At 41.3% G+C, this 18,390-nt stretch overlaps 1 protein-coding gene across 1 annotated transcript in view; it reads left to right on the forward strand.

Moving 5' to 3' along the window:
• Positions 1-18,390, forward strand: part of TPCN2 (two pore segment channel 2) — an 88,762-nt gene that overhangs the window by 44,910 nt on the left and 25,462 nt on the right. The window contains exons 14-17 of the mRNA XM_068117900.2: positions 9,463-9,567; positions 10,279-10,398; positions 10,595-10,654; positions 10,749-10,877. Coding sequence (XP_067974001.2) covers positions 9,463-9,567; positions 10,279-10,398; positions 10,595-10,654; positions 10,749-10,877 — 414 coding nt within the window. The remainder of the gene's footprint in view (positions 1-9,462; positions 9,568-10,278; positions 10,399-10,594; positions 10,655-10,748; positions 10,878-18,390) is intronic.

Raw genomic sequence — 18,390 nt, forward strand, 5'->3', positions numbered from 1 at the left:
CCAACATAGACATCTTCATACAATTACACCAACCCACACTACAAATCTACATCTACCTCCAACATAGAAATCTTCATACAATTACACCAACCCACACTACAAATCTACAACTACCTCCAACATAGAAATCTTCACACAATTACACCAACCCACACTACAAATCTACAACTACCTCCAACATAGAAATCTTCATACAATTACACCAACCCACACTACAAATCTACATCTACCTCTAACATAGACATCTTCACACAATTACACCAACCCACACTACAAATCTACAACTACCTCTAACATAGACATCTTCATACAATTACACCAACCCACACTAAAAATCTACAACTACCTCCAACATAGAAATCTTCATACAATTACACCAACCCACACTACAAATCTACATCTACCTCTAACATAGAAATCTTCACACAATTACACCAACCCACACTACAAATCTACAACTACCTCCAACATAGAAATCTTCATACAATTACACCAACCCACACTAAAAATCTACAACTACCTCCAACATAGACAACTTCACACAATTACACCAACCCACACTACAAATCTACAACTACCTCCAACATAGAAATCTTCATACAATTACACCAACCCACACTACAAATCTACAACTACCTCCAACATAGAAATCTTCACACAATTACACCAACCCACACTACAAATCTACAACTACCTCCAACATAGAAATCTTCACACAATTACACCAACCCACACTACAAATCTACAACTACCTCCAACATAGAAATCTTCATACAATTACACCAACCCACACTACAAATCTACAACTACCTCCAACATAGAAATCTTCATACAATTACACCAACCCACACTACAAATCTACAACTACCTCCAACATAGAAATCTTCATACAATTACACCAACCCACACTACAAATCTACAACTACCTCCAACATAGACATCTTCATACAATTACACTAACCCACACTACAAATCTACATCTACCTCCAACATAGAAATCTTCATACAATTACACCAACCCACACTACAAATCTACAACTACCTCCAACATAGAAATCTTCATACAATTACACTAACCCACACTACAAATCTACATCTACCTCCAACATAGACATCTTCACACAATTACACTAACCCACACTACAAATCTACATCTACCTCCAACATAGAAATCTTCATACAATTACACCAACCCACACTACAAATCTACAACTACCTCCAACATAGAAATCTTCATACAATTACACTAACCCACACTACAAATCTACATCTACCTCCAACATAGACATCTTCACACAATTACACCAACCCACACTACAAATCTACAACTACCTCCAACATAGAAATCTTCATACAATTACACCAACCCACACTACAAATCTACAACTACCTCCAACATAGAAATCTGCATACAATTACACCAACCCACACTACAAATCTACAACTACCTCCAACATAGAAATCTGCATACAATTACACCAACCCACACTACAAATCTACAACTACCTCCAACATAGAAATCTGCATACAATTACACCAACCCACACTACAAATCTACAACTACCTCCAACATAGAAATCTTCACACAATTACACCAACCCACACTACAAATCTACAACTACCTCCAACATAGACATCTTCACACAATTACACCAACCCACACTACAAATCTACAACTACCTCCAACATAGACATCTGCATACAATTACACCAACCCACACTACAAATCTACAACTACCTCCAACATAGAAATCTTCATACAATTACACCAACCCACACTACAAATCTACAACTACCTCCAACATAGAAATCTTCATACAATTACACCAACCCACACTACAAATCTACAACTACCTCCAACATAGAAATCTTCATACAATTACACCAACCCACACTACAAATCTACAACTACCTCCAACATAGACATCTGCATACAATTACACCAACCCACACTACAAATCTACAACTACCTCCAACATAGACATCTGCATACAATTACACCAACCCACACTACAAATCTACATCTACCTCCAACATAGAAATCTTCATACAATTACACCAACCCACACTACAAATCTACAACTACCTCCAACATCGACATCTGCATACAATTACACCAACCCACACTACAAATCTACAACTACCTCCAACATAGAAATCTTCATACAATTACACCAACCCACACTACAAATCTACAACTACCTCCAACATAGAAATCTTCATACAATTACACCAACCCACACTACAAATCTACAACTACCTCCAACATAGACATCTGCATACAATTACACCAACCCACACTACAAATCTACAACTACCTCCAACATAGACATCTGCATACAATTACACCAACCCACACTACAAATCTACATCTACCTCCAACATAGAAATCTTCATACAATTACACCAACCCACACTACAAATCTACATCTACCTCCAACATAGAAATCTTCATACAATTACACCAACCCACACTACAAATCTACAACTACCTCCAACATCGACATCTGCATACAATTACACCAACCCACACTACAAATCTACAACTACCTCCAACATAGAAATCTTCATACAATTACACCAACCCACACTACAAATCTACTACTACCTCCAACATAGACATCTGCATACAATTACACCAACCCACACTACAAATCTACAACTACCTCCAACATAGACATCTGCATACAATTACACCAACCCACACTACAAATCTACAACTACCTCCAACATAGACATCTGCATACAATTACACCAACCCACACTACAAATCTACAACTACCTCCAACATAGAAATCTTCATACAATTACACCAACCCACACTACAAATCTACTACTACCTCCAACATAGAAATCTTCATACAATTACACCAACCCACACTACAAATCTACAACTACCTCCAACATAGAAATCTTCATACAATTACACCAACCCACACTACAAATCTACATCTACCTCCAACATAGAAATCTTCATACAATTACACCAACCCACACTACAAATCTACAACTACCTCCAACATAGAAATCTTCATACAATTACACCAACCCACACTACAAATCTACTACTACCTCCAACATAGACATCTGCATACAATTACACCAACCCACACTACAAATCTACAACTACCTCCAACATAGACATCTGCATACAATTACACCAACCCACACTACAAATCTACAACTACCTCCAACATAGACATCTGCATACAATTACACCAACCCACACTACAAATCTACAACTACCTCCAACATAGAAATCTTCATACAATTACACCAACCCACACTACAAATCTACTACTACCTCCAACATAGACATCTGCATACAATTACACCAACCCACACTACAAATCTACAACTACCTCCAACATAGACATCTGCATACAATTACACCAACCCACACTACAAATCTACAACTACCTCCAACATAGAAATCTTCATACAATTACACCAACCCACACTACAAATCTACAACTACCTCCAACATAGACATCTTCACACAATTACACCAACCCACACTACAAATCTACAACTACCTCCAACATAGACATCTTCATGCAATTACACCAACCCACACTACAAATCTACAACTACCTCCAACATAGAAATCTTCATACAATTACACCAACCCACACGACAAATCTACAACTACCTCCAACATAGACATCTGCATACAATTACACCAACCCACACTACAAATCTACAACTACCTCCAACATAGAAATCTTCATACAATTACACCAACCCACACTACAAATCTACTACTACCTCCAACATAGACATCTGCATACAATTACACCAACCCACACTACAAATCTACAACTACCTCCAACATAGAAATCTTCATACAATTACACCAACCCACACTACAAATCTACAACTACCTCCAACATAGAAATCTTCATACAATTACACCAACCCACACTACAAATCTACAACTACCTCCAACATAGAAATCTTCATACAATTACACGAACCCACACTACAAATCTACAACTACCTCCAACATAGACATCTTCATACAATTACACCAAACCACACTACAAATCTACAACTACCTCCAACATAGAAATCTTCACACAATTACACCAACCCACACTACAAATCTACATCTACCTCCAACATAGAAATCTTCATACAATTACACCAACCCACACTACAAATCTACAACTACCTCCAACATAGAAATCTTCACACAATTACACCAACCCACACTACAAATCTACAACTACCTCCAACATAGAAATCTTCATACAATTACACGAACCCACACTACAAATCTACAACTACCTCCAACATAGACATCTTCATACAATTACACCAAACCACACTACAAATCTACAACTACCTCCAACATAGAAATCTTCACACAATTACACCAACCCACACTACAAATCTACATCTACCTCCAACATAGAAATCTTCATACAATTACACTAACCCACACTACAAATCTACATCTACCTCCAACATAGACATCTTCACACAATTACACCAACCCACACTACAAATCTACAACTACCTCCAACATAGAAATCTTCATACAATTACACCAACCCACACTACAAATCTACAACTACCTCCAACATAGACATCTTCATACAATTACACCAACCCACACTACAAATCTACAACTACCTCCAACATAGACATCTTCATACAATTACACCAACCCACACTACAAATCTACAACTACCTCCAACATAGAAATCTTCACACAATTACACCAACCCACACTACAAATCTACAACTACCTCCAACATAGACATCTTCATACAATTACACCAACCCACACTACAAATCTACAACTACCTCCAACATAGAAATCTGCATACAATTACACCAACCCACACTACAAATCTACAACTACCTCCAACATAGAAATCTTCATACAATTACACCAACCCACACTACAAATCTACAACTACCTCCAACATAGAAATCTGCATACAATTACACCAACCCACACTACAAATCTACAACTACCTCCAACATAGAAATCTGCATACAATTACACCAACCCACACTACAAATCTACAACTACCTCCAACATAGAAATCTGCATACAATTACACCAACCCACACTACAAATCTACAACTACCTCCAACATAGAAATCTTCACACAATTACACCAACCCACACTACAAATCTACAACTACCTCCAACATAGACATCTTCACACAATTACACCAACCCACACTACAAATCTACAACTACCTCCAACATAGACATCTGCATACAATTACACCAACCCACACTACAAATCTACAACTACCTCCAACATAGAAATCTTCATACAATTACACCAACCCACACTACAAATCTACAACTACCTCCAACATAGAAATCTTCATACAATTACACCAACCCACACTACAAATCTACAACTACCTCCAACATAGAAATCTTCATACAATTACACCAACCCACACTACAAATCTACAACTACCTCCAACATAGACATCTGCATACAATTACACCAACCCACACTACAAATCTACAACTACCTCCAACATAGACATCTGCATACAATTACACCAACCCACACTACAAATCTACATCTACCTCCAACATAGAAATCTTCATACAATTACACCAACCCACACTACAAATCTACAACTACCTCCAACATAGAAATCTTCATACAATTACACCAACCCACACTACAAATCTACAACTACCTCCAACATAGAAATCTTCATACAATTACACCAACCCACACTACAAATCTACAACTACCTCCAACATAGAAATCTTCATACAATTACACCAACCCACACTACAAATCTACAACTACCTCCAACATAGAAAGCTTCACACAATTACACCAACCCACACTACAAATCTACAACTCCCTCCAACATAGACATCTTCATACAATTACACCAACCCACACTACAAATCTACAACTACCTCCAACATAGACATCTGCATACAATTACACCAACCCACACTACAAATCTACAACTACCTCCAACATAGACATCTGCATACAATTACACCAACCCACACTACAAATCTACAACTACCTCCAACATAGAAATCTTCATACAATTACACCAACCCACACTACAAATCTACAACTACCTCCAACATAGACATCTTCACACAATTACACCAACCCACACTACAAATCTACAACTACCTCCAACATAGAAATCTGCATACAATTACACCAACCCACACTACAAATCTACAACTACCTCCAACATAGACATCTGCATACAATTACACCAACCCACACTACAAATCTACATCTACCTCCAACATAGACATCTGCATACAATTACACCAACCCACACTACAAATCTACAACTACCTCCAACATCGAAATCTTCATACAATTACACCAACCCACACTACAAATCTACAACTACCTCCAACATAGACATCTTCACACAATTACACCAACCCACACTACAAATCTACAACTACCTCCAACATAGAAATCTGCATACAATTACACCAACCCACACTACAAATCTACAACTACCTCCAACATAGACATCTGCATACAATTACACCAACCCACACTACAAATCTACATCTACCTCCAACATAGACATCTGCATACAATTACACCAACCCACACTACAAATCTACAACTACCTCCAACATCGAAATCTTCATACAATTACACCAACCCACACTACAAATCTACAACTACCTCCAACATAGAAATCTTCATACAATTACACCAACCCACACTACAAATCTACAACTACCTCCAACATAGACATCTGCATACAATTACACCAACCCACACTACAAATCTACAACTACCTCCAACATAGAAATCTTCTGAAAAACAAAAAACTGAAATATCACATTGACATAAGTATTCAGATAAGTATTCAGCCTGCTTGGAGTTTGCAAAAAAGCACCTAAAGGACTCTCAGACTGTGAGAAACAAGATTCTGTGGTCTGATGAAACCAAGATTGAACTGTTTGGCTTCCGTCTGGCCACTCTGCCATAAAGCCCAGATCGGTGGAATGTTGCAGTGATGGTTGGCCTTCTGGAAGTTTCTCCCATCTCCACACAGGATCTCTGGAGCTCAGCCAGAGTGACCATCGGGTTCTTGGTCACCTCTCTTACCAAGGCCCTTCTCCCCCGATTGCTCAGTTTGGCCGGGCGGCCAGCTCTAGGAAGAGTCCTGGTTGTTCCAAACTTCTTCCATTTAAGAAGTATGGAGGCCACTGTGCTCTTGGGAACCTTCAATGCAGCAGAGTTTTTTTTTGTAGGCTTCCCCAGTTCTGTGCCTCGACACAATCCTGTCTCTGAGCTCTGCAGACAGTTCCTTCATCCTCATGGCTTGGTTTTTGCTCTGATATGCATTGTCAGCTGTGAGACCTTATATAGACAGGTGTGTGCCTTTCCAAATCATGTCAATCAATTGAATTTACTACAGGTGGACTCCAATCAAGGTGTAGAAATATCTCACAGACAATCAAGAGAAATGGGAGGCACCTGAGCTAAATCTCAAGTGTCATAGCAAAGGGTATGAATACTTATGTCAATGTGATATTTCAGTTTTTTCTTTTTAATAAATTTGCAAAACTTTCTACAATCCTGTTTTCTCTTTGTCATTATGGGGTATTGAGTGTAGATTGGTGAGGGAAAAAATGAATTTAAACGATTTCAGCATAAAACTGCAACATAACAAAATGTGAAAAAAGTGAAGGGGTCTGAATACTTTCTGAATGCACTGTATAATGAGGTAAAGATGAACTGATTAGATTGAGGGGTCACGAGGTCAAAGATCAAAGGTGAAGTTGAGTAACATTTATGTTGCCATGCCAACCTGTGAACAAGTGATGGTATTTTGAACAAACTTGGTTTACGTATATATGATGCAAAGATGAACTGATTGGATTATGGCATCAAGAAGTCAAAGATCAGAGGTCATGTCAGGTAAAAATGTGATAACTTGAGAACAGCTGAAGGGATTTAAATCAAACTTGGCACAAGTATGCATAATGATGTAATAATGTGTGCGGAGGCATATTGGTCGATGTCGTGACGTCAAAGAGTGTCGTTCGTTTGAAATAGCATGCTATTTGTCGTTTTTGTCCGCATCTCTCAATCGTGAAGAATCACTTCGACAATGAAAAAAATTCTCACATCCGGATCCAAATCTTCACCAAAATCGAATCGATTCGTCCTCGTCACACACAAAACTTGACCACCAAATTTTGTCTGCTTCAAATATGTCCATAACTTTTTGAGATATCCTGTTCACATACAGACAGACTTGAGAATATAAGAGAATAGAAGATATAAGAGAACATAATAACACAGACAAACAGGGGTTTTACCAGTGCTAGAGGATAGAAATGTTGGTTGGGAGATGGAGCTCAAATTTTTTTGTGGAAAAAGAAGGAAGAATAATTAAATAAAGGTTTATTGAGCAATATATACAGTCCCTACAGAAAGTCTACATCCCCCTTGAAAATTTTCACCTTTTGTTGCCTTATAACCTGGAATTAAAATGTATCAAATCAGACTTTTTCCACCTTTATTTACACTTCATAACTCACGACTTCCAAGTGAAAAACAAATTCCACAAACTAATTAAAAATACAAAACTCGAATATCTTGGTTGGCTAAGTATCCACCCCCCTTGACTTAATACTTGGTGGAAGCACCTTTGACAGAAATTACACCTGTGAGTCTGTTGGGAAAGGTCTCTGCCAACTTTGCACACCTTGATCGGGCAATATTTGCTCATTCTTATGTACAAAACTGTTCACGGTCAGTGAAGTTGCGTGGGGAGCGTTGATGGACAACAATGTTCAAGTTGTGGACGAATTCGGATGAAACTTGCTGGACAAGTTGGGTGTATGACGAGGATTTAATTATTAGATTTTGTTGAAGATCCGAATACAAGAATTTTTTTCAGTGATTCTTCCTCATTGAGTGATCGGGCCAAAAACGATATATAGCATGATGTTTCAAAAAATTGTAGACGAGCTATGACAAATCTAGGTGGTTGAGCTGGTCAGGCGACAAGAACAAGCAACTCGATTTTGGTTCAGATCCGGATCCATATCTGTCCTATCGGTGGGATACAAAACAAACTGTTCAGCCTGGCGGAGGTGTGCGCTCTACCGAGTGATGTTCTCGTTCATGTTAGAATGTGACCACAAATTTGGTCGTCCGCACTAGGAGTTGGTGGGGGAGGAATAGCAGGTGAGTGGATGGTTGTGGCCCATCGCTTAACATTGTGTTCACTTACTGTGTGCACCTTTGGTCCTAGTATACACCTGTTGTTAAGGACTTGCGCTGCACACCTCCCACTCACACCTTTGTCACTATTCACCTGCCCATCACTCACCTATTGACTCCAAGAATGCCTGCCCATTGCTCTCATTCCTCATTCACGTACCATGCTCACCATTTTTATGACATGCTGAGGAAAACGGTTTTGTACTTCCTCATTGTACCTGTTACTTATTCGCAGGATGTGGTGGCAAAGCGTTCCACAATCCTCTACGTATCAGAGTTTCATTCTATTTTCGAAAACGTCGATCGACATCTCCACAAGGCAACTTCGTTTTTCTCACAGGTGATACGATGGACGCCTCTTTGCGCGTCTGTCAGAGGCAATACTGTGATTGGCTTCAAGTGATTGGCATCAATTGTGATGGCTCAAATAGCATGGCTGTCTATTAACTGTGGTCTTTCCTACTCAAGCTTGTGTTGTGATGGCTCAAATAGCATGGCTGTCCATTAACTGTGGTCTTTCCTTCTCAAGCTTGAGTTGTGATGGCTCAAATAGCATGGCTGTCCATTAACTGTGGTCTTTCCTACTCAAGCTTGAGTTGTGATGGCTCAAATAGCATGGCTGTCCATTAACTGTGGTCTTTCCTACTCAAGCTTGAGTTGTGATGGCTCAAATAGCATGGCTGTCCATTAACTGTGGTCTTTCCTACTCAAGCTTGTGTTGTGATAGCTCAAATAGCATGGCTGTCCATTAACTGTGGTCTTTCCTTCTCAAGCTTGAGTTGTGATGGCTCAAATAGCATGGCTGTCCATTAACTGTGGTCTTTCCTACTCAAGCTTGAGTTGTGATGGCTCAAATAGCATGGCTGTCCATTAACTGTGGTCTTTCCTACTCAAGCTTGAGTTGTGATGGCTCAAATAGCATGGCTGTCCATTAACTGTGGTCTTTCCTACTCAAGCTTGAGTTGTGATGGCTCAAATAGCATGGCTGTCCATTAACTGTGCTCTTTCCTACTCAAACTTGAGTTGTAACCGTCGTGGTGTTTCTTCCCAGGAACCGCTTCTGCCCCAATTTCAAACACGTTGGTTGCAGCATCTGCAGAAAGCCGTCACGCACAAATATTTTGATCAACTGGGAAACTTTATCGTCCTAGCAAATGTCATATGGATGACGGTAATGTGACATCGCACCCACACCAAAACCATGCGGTACCTTCAGATTCCGTGTCGATAATTTAAAGCTTTTTTTTATATCTCGTGCTTGTATATTATTGGATTTGAATTTTTCATTGTCTAAAGTCACAAGTCTTTCTCTCTCATTTAATTTCCATGGTTAGACACACGTTCATTAAATTTCCACAAAATTGCAGGTGGAACTCGGAGACCATTCCTCACAGATGCCTCAGAGCAGAGATGACTTCCTGTTGGGGGTGAGTCCTAATTTGTGTGCCCTGGCTGTTATGTTGTTGGTGAGTCACATTGAGTGGTGTCGAGTGCCATGTTTATTGTGTGCGGATTCCACAGGTGATGCATTTCACCTTCACGCTGTGCTACCTGCTGGAGCAGCTCCTCAAGCTTGTGGCCCTCGGTCCATGGGTCTATTGTCACACAAACAGAAACATTTTTGATGGAACCTTCACTCTACTGCTGGCGGTGTGTTCCTTCACATCCTCCACTGCTTATCACCTAATTATAATAAAACGTAACAGTGAAAACTAGAACGGCATTCAGTAGAGAACATACCTCCGCCTGGTTGGCCATATCACTCAATGGTGAAGAATATGGTGAATGGTGAAGAACATCATCATTAACATATTTTATTCCCCATGGAGAGTTATTTACAATGAGCCATGTCTCAATTTTTTCTATTCAGCACTTTCAGAGATATAGAGGTGCAAAGTTTTTCGGTTTTTCCAAGATGGCGGCCGAACCACGTGCCCGATGACGTCATCATTATTTGTTTTCTGCACCAGTTTATGCCGACATGGTGCTCAAGAAATTGCATCTTCATCGGATGAAGTTTTGTACTTGTCGAATTATGACGTCATAATGGAGGCCTTGGGCTTAGAGAGTTAAAAATTGGGCACAGTCGATTCCAGGGCAAGAAAAATATGTGTGTAAAGTATGGCGACACTATGTGCAACGATGTAGACGTCGTGCTGCACACAAACAGACAGATAAACCAACCAACCAACCAACCAACCAACATACTTGCCGGAATCTATTCCGGCAAGTAATAAACAAACGGGTGAAAGCATAACCTCCATCCACCTTTGGTGGCGGAGGTAACAACCATTGTGTGACCACTCCCCCTTTTTTCAGTGTGTCGGCAGAATGATGACCTTTCCTCCATAAGGATCTATCTATTGCGTCAGTTTTGTGCAAACACAAACATTCCATGTCTTTCTTGACAATTTCAACCCTTATCTTTTTAATACATCCTCTCAGCTTTCTTTCTTCGACCACAAACTTATTACTTTCTTTCTTCGACCACAAGCTTATTACTTTATTTCTTCGACCACGAGCTTATTACTTTCTTTCTTCGACCACGAGCTTATTACTTTCTTTCTTCGACCACAAACTTATTACTTTCTTTCTTCGACCACAAACTTATTATTCTTTCTTCGACCACAAACTTATTACTTTCTTTCTTCGACCACAAACTTATTACTTTCTTTCTTCGACCACGAGCTTATTACTTTCTTTATTCGGCCACAAACTTATTACTTTCTTTCTTCGACCACAAACTTATTACTTTCTTTCTTCGACCACGAGCTTATTACTTTTTCTTCGACCACAAACTTATTACTTTCTTTCTTCGACCACAAACTTATTACTTTCTTTCTTCGACCACAAACTTATTACTTTCTTTCTTCGACCACAAGCTTATTACTTTCTTTCTTCGACCACAAACTTATTACTTTCTTTCTTCGACCACGAGCTTATTACTTTCTTTCTTCGACCACGAGCTTATTACTTTCTTTCTTCGACCACGAGCTTATTATTCTTTTTTCGACCACAAACTTATTACTTTCTTTCTTCGACCACGGGCTTATTACTTTCTTTCTTCGACCACAAACTTATTACTTTCTTTATTCGACCACAAACTTATTACTTTCTTTATTCGACCACAAGCTTATTACTTTCTTTCTTCGACCACGAGCTTATTACTTTCTTTCTTCGACCACGAGCTTATTACTTTCTTTCTTCGACCACAAACTTATTACTTTCTTTCTTCGACCACAAGCTTATTACTTTCTTTCTTCGACCACGAGCTTATTACTTTCTTTCTTCGACCACAAACTTATTACTTTCTTTCTTCGACCACAAACTTATTACTTTCTTTCTTCGACCACAAACTTATTACTTTCTTTCTTCGACCACAAACTTATTACTTTCTTTCTTCGACCACGAGCTTATTACTTTCTTTATTCGGCCACGAGCTTATTACTTTCTTTCTTTGACCACGAGCTTATTACTTTTTCTTTGACCACGGGCTTATTACTTTTTCTTCGACCACGAGCTTATTACTTTCTTTCTTCGACCACGGACTTATTACTTTCTTTCTTCGACCACAAGCTTATTACTTTCTTTCTTCGACCACAAACTTATTACTTTCTTTCTTCGACCACAAACTTATTACTTTCTTTCTTCGACCACGAGCTTATTACTTTATTTCTTCGACCACAAACTTATTACTTTCTTTATTCGACCACGAGCTTATTACTTTCTTTCTTCGACCACGAGCTTATTACTTTCTTTCTTCGACCACGAGCTTATTACTTTCTTTCTTCGACCACGAGCTTCTTACTTTCTTTCTTCGACCACAAACTTATTACTTTCTTTATTCGACCACAAGCTTATTACTTTCTTTCTTCGACCACGAGCTTATTACTTTCTTTCTTCGACCACGAGCTTATTACTTTCTTTCTTCGACCACGAGCTTATTACTTTCTTTCTTCGACCACAAACTTATTACTTTCTTTCTTCGACCACAAGCTTATTACTTTCTTTCTTCGACCACAAACTTATTACTTTCTTTCTTCGACCACGAGCTTATTACTTTCTTTCCAGCTTCATCTTCTGTCCTTCGTTGCACATGACCTTACCAGCCAGGTCTTCTCTTCCTGTGTTCTTCTGGATTAGTGTTGATTTTTAATCTCTTACTCACATATGATATGAGTTCGGAATTCGTTCTTTCAGAGATGATCCATTCATCCTTCGTATCATTCAGATCTTTCCATTATTTTTTACTTCTTTGATCCGCATCGTCAGCGTTTCACTTCCTTACATCAATGCGGGTCTGATACAAGCTTTATAAACTACAACATTTACATTTAATGGAATGTTTGTGCACATCCTGATTGTTACAATGGAATTGTCCCAACATATTCCAAACTGACTTCACCCTTTCATCTAACGGCGAATTCAGCCCGTCCTGATGCTTTGAACATGTCTCGAAGATAACAGAAACATTTCACCTTTTCTCAGTTAAATTCTGAGCTCAGAAACATTTCCTTTTGTTCTTGAAATGATTGATCTTCACATCTTTCAACATGAAGATCCAAGTCTTGTTCATTTATATCTAGTGGTGCCACTGCACCTCTTATGACACAATCTATAAAACTACCTGCATTGAAATGAGTTCTGTCCAACTCTTTCCCACATATTGAACAAGACGATCGTCTGCTTTCTCAACCCTTTCTACTTCGCCACTCACCTGGCCTTCGTGCTAATCATGTTGACCTGTACACCTTTCTTCTCTAATGCACCTTTACATTTTTCAACCGCTTTTAATTCTTTTTGACTTTCAGATACCAGTAGAACATTCTTGTTTGAAATTGCAAGTCCTGCATTAGCAGCTTCCAGATATTGTGTGTCGAGTTAACCACCAAAAAAAATAGGAAACTATCAATACTCTCAGATTATCTGGATTTTACTGTCATTTCCCACAATTCTCAGAGTAAGGGTTAGGCCCTTAAAAAGGCACCTCTTGACAATGGTGTCATGCATGTAACTAATGGCCATTTTGGCCGTGAAAGCCGAGGATTCGTGACCGTGCCAGTCATATGTTCACGAGCAATGCAGAAAGTTAAAAACCGACTGAATTAAAGAAACCTGGCTGGGTAGGCCAGAGGCCTACACAATCAACCCTGAACTGTCTAGTCTCCAGGTTTGAATTCCGACTCGGATCTCACTCCTCCCGGGGTGTTGAAGGTGTTAGGTTTGAATCCTGACTCGGCTCTCAACTCATCCCGGGGTGTTGAAGGTGTTAGGTTTGAATCCTGACTCGGATCTCACTTATCCCAGGGTGTTGAAGGTGTTAGGTTTGAATCCCGACTCAGATCTCAACTCCTCCCGGTGTGTTGAAGGTGTTAGGTTTGAATCCTGACTCAGCTCTCAACTCATCCCGGGGTGTTGAAGGTGTTAGGTTTGAATCCTGACTCGGCTCTCAACTCATCCCGGGGTGTTGAAGGTGTTAGGTTTGAATCCTGACTCGGATCTCACTTATCCCAGGGTGTTGAAGGTGTTAGGTTTGAATCCCGACTCAGATCTCAACTCCTCCCGGTGTGTTGAAGGTGTTAGGTTTGAATCCTGACTCGGATCTCACTTATCCCAGGGTGTTGAAGGTGTTAGGTTTGAATCCCGACTCAGATCTCAACTCCTCCCGGGGTGTTGAAGGTGTTAGGTTTGAATCCTGACTCAGCTCTCAACTCATCCCGGGGTGTTGAAGGTGTTAGGTTTGAATCCCGACTCAGATCTCAACTCCTCCCGGTGTGTTGAAGGTGTTAGGTTTGAATCCTGACTCAGCTCTCAACTCATCCCGGGGTGTTGAAGGTGTTAGGTTTGAATCCTGACTCGGCTCTCAACTCATCCCGGGGTGTTGAAGGTGTTAGGTTTGAATCCTGACTCGGATCTCACTTATCCCAGGGTGTTGAAGGTGTTAGGTTTGAATCCCGACTCAGATCTCAACTCATCCCGGGGTGTTGAAGGTGTTAGGTTTGAATCCTGACTCAGCTCTCAACTCATCCCGGGGTGTTGAAGGTGTTAGGTTTGAATCCTGACTCAGCTCTCAACTCATCCCGGGGTGTTGAAGGTGTTAGGTTTGAATCCTGACTCAGCTCTCAACTCATCCCGGGGTGTTGAAGGTGTTAGGTTTGAATCCTGACTCGGCTCTCAACTCATCCCGGGGTGTTGAAGGTGTTAGGTTTGAATCCTGACTCAGCTCTCAACTCATCCCGGGGTGTTGAAGGTGTTAGGTTTGAATCCTGACTCGGCTCTCAACTCATCCCGGGGTGTTGAAGGTGTTAGGTTTGAATCCTGACTCGGCTCTCAACTCATCCCGGGGTGTTGAAGGTGTTAGGTTTGAATCCTGACTCAGCTCTCAACTCATCCCGGGGTGTTGAAGGTGTTAGGTTTGAATCCTGACTCGGCTCTCAACTCATCCCGGGGTGTTGAAGGTGTGCACCGTCACACAGATGGATATTAAACTGGAGGTCTTGTCCGTGAGCATTAGTGGACGTTAACGATCCCACCGTGTCCTTCAGATAGAGTAGATGAGTTATCGCCGGCATCCTCAGGTGTGTCCTGCTTCAGAGTGGCATCATTGCAACCCCAAACTCGAGGGAGATCGATGTTGTACCTGCACCTATCCCCACACTTCCTCCCTAAATCAAAGTTCAAAGATGGCACAATGTTCCACCAGGGTGGACCCGATATCAAAATTGGAGTGAATTTTTTTTCCTGTTTTGACGTTTGTGACCCTCCAGGTCCTCACCCCACCCATCAGGATTTACCCCCAAAGGGTCAAATCCCTTTTGACTCTGCCCAGGTAGGCTGGGCCAAACTTGACACTGCTCTTGCACTTTGTTGCCATGTGGTGATCATAACTTCCAGGTTTGGTGAATACCTGCACAACCGTTTAGGGTTTAGGAGGAGATATGGTGACGGACGGACGGACAGATGAAGCCCATTACAAACCCCCCTGTGCCCTCACCCCCATTGTTTTTCAAAACGTGTTGGGATAACAAGGATACACGAGGAGGTAACGTGGCCCATCGAGCTTACACGAGGTCAACACCACATTCATTAAATATATTGGTTTGTAAGCCGAAACGAAACATTTCCTGCTGAAAAATTATTGAATCTTTTTTCATTTATCTTGTGTACCCTTCATTATCTTAATAACTCCTTCATCCCTTCATAATCACCTGTATCTATTGTAAAACAACTACACCTTGCACAAGCCCCCTCCCCCCTCCCCCACTCTCTACCATCGACCTTACCGCCAAGATTATTCCAATAACTACACCTTGCACAAGCCCCCTCCCCCCTCCCCCACTCTCTACCATCGACCTTACCTCCAAGATTATTCCAATAACTACACCTTGTACAAGCCGCCTCCCCCCTATGCCCCCCTCCCCCCTCCCCCCACTCTCTACCATCGACCTTACCTCCAAGATTATTCCAATAACTACACCTTGTACAAGCCCCCTCCCCCCTCCCCCCTCCCCCCCTCTCTATCATCGACCTTACCTCCAAGATTATTCCAATAACTACACCTTGTACAAGCCCCCTCCCCCCTCTGCCCCCCTCCCCCCTCCCCCCACTCTCTACCATCGACCTTACCTCCAAGATTATTCCAATAACTACACCTTGTACAAGCCCCCTTCCCCCCTATGCCCCCCTCCCCCCACTCTCTACCATCGACCTTACCTCCAAGATTATTCCAATAACTACACCTTGTACAAGCCCCCTCCCCCCCTCTCTATCATCGACCTTACCTCCAAGATTATTCCAATAACTACACCTTGTACAAGCCCCCTCCCCCCTATGCCCCCCTCTCCCCACTCTCTACCATCGACCTTACCTCCAAGATTATTCCAATAACTACACCTTGTACAAGCCCCCTCCCCCCTCTGCCCCCCTCCCCCCACTCTCTACCATCGACCTTACCTCCAAGATTATTCCAATAACTACACCTTGTACAAGCCCCCTCCCCCCTCTGCCCCCCTCCCCCCCTCCCCCCACTCTCTACCATCGACCTTACCTCCAAGATTATTCCAATAACTACACCTTGTACAAGCCCCCTCCCCCCTCCCCCACTCTCTACCATCGACCTTACCTCCAAGATTATTCCAATAACTACACCTTGTACAAGCCCCCTCCCCCCTCCCCCACTCGCTACCATCGACCTTACCTCCAAGATTATTCCAATAACTACACCTTGTACAAGCCCCCTCCCCCCTCCCCCACTCTCTACCATCGACCTTACCTCCAAGATTATTCCAATAACTACACCTTGTACAAGCCCCCTCCCCCCTCCCCCACTCGCTACCATCGACCTTACCTCCAAGATTATTCCAATAACTACACCTTGTACAAGCCCCCTCCCCCCTCCCCCACTCTCTACCATCGACCTTACCTCCAAGATTATTCCAATAACTACACCTTATACAAGCCCCCTCCCCCCTCCCCCACTCTCTACCATCGACCTTACCTCCAAGATTATTCCAATAACTACACCTTGTACAAGCCCCCTCCCCCCTCCCCCACTCTCTACCATCGACCTTACCTCCAAGATTATTCCAATAACTACACCTTATACAAGCTTTTGTGTCTTATTGATGCAGATTGACTAATGATGATCCCACAACTGATCCCTCAGGTACCCCACTACCTTCATCCTCCCACTCACAACTCTTTGCCATCACTAACCGAGTTTTCCATCAAATACAGAACTTCTCCTGGTGTTCGTCTTCATCACCAAAACGATTGACAATTCTTATTCACAAAATATAAATCACTGCTGTTGTTATTTCTGTCAAATGCAGAAATCAATGCGTCCATGAAAAAACAAACATCAAAACTAGAACGAGAGCGTAAATGATGGCAGGCCATCGCAAGTCCCCACACTTCCTGCCGAAAACAAAGTCGGAAGATAGCAAAAAGTTCCACCAAGAACAACAACAATATTTGAGTTGAACTTTTGTTTTGTTTTTTGTTTTGACCCCTGTGGTTCTTCTTCAGTTTTGAAGGACAGATATGGAAGGAAGGACAAAGTCAAATATTAAAGAGGCTTCAACATCAACAACAACAACAACAACAGGCATTTTAAGGCCATTTTCCCTGCTAGAGCGGGGGTTAGCCTTGCTGTCCCCATGAC

The sequence above is a fragment of the Myxine glutinosa genome, chromosome 5, assembly GCF_964187855.1.
Source record: "Myxine glutinosa chromosome 5, kmMyxGlut1.1, whole genome shotgun sequence".
Lineage (NCBI taxonomy): Eukaryota > Metazoa > Chordata > Myxini > Myxiniformes > Myxinidae > Myxine > Myxine glutinosa.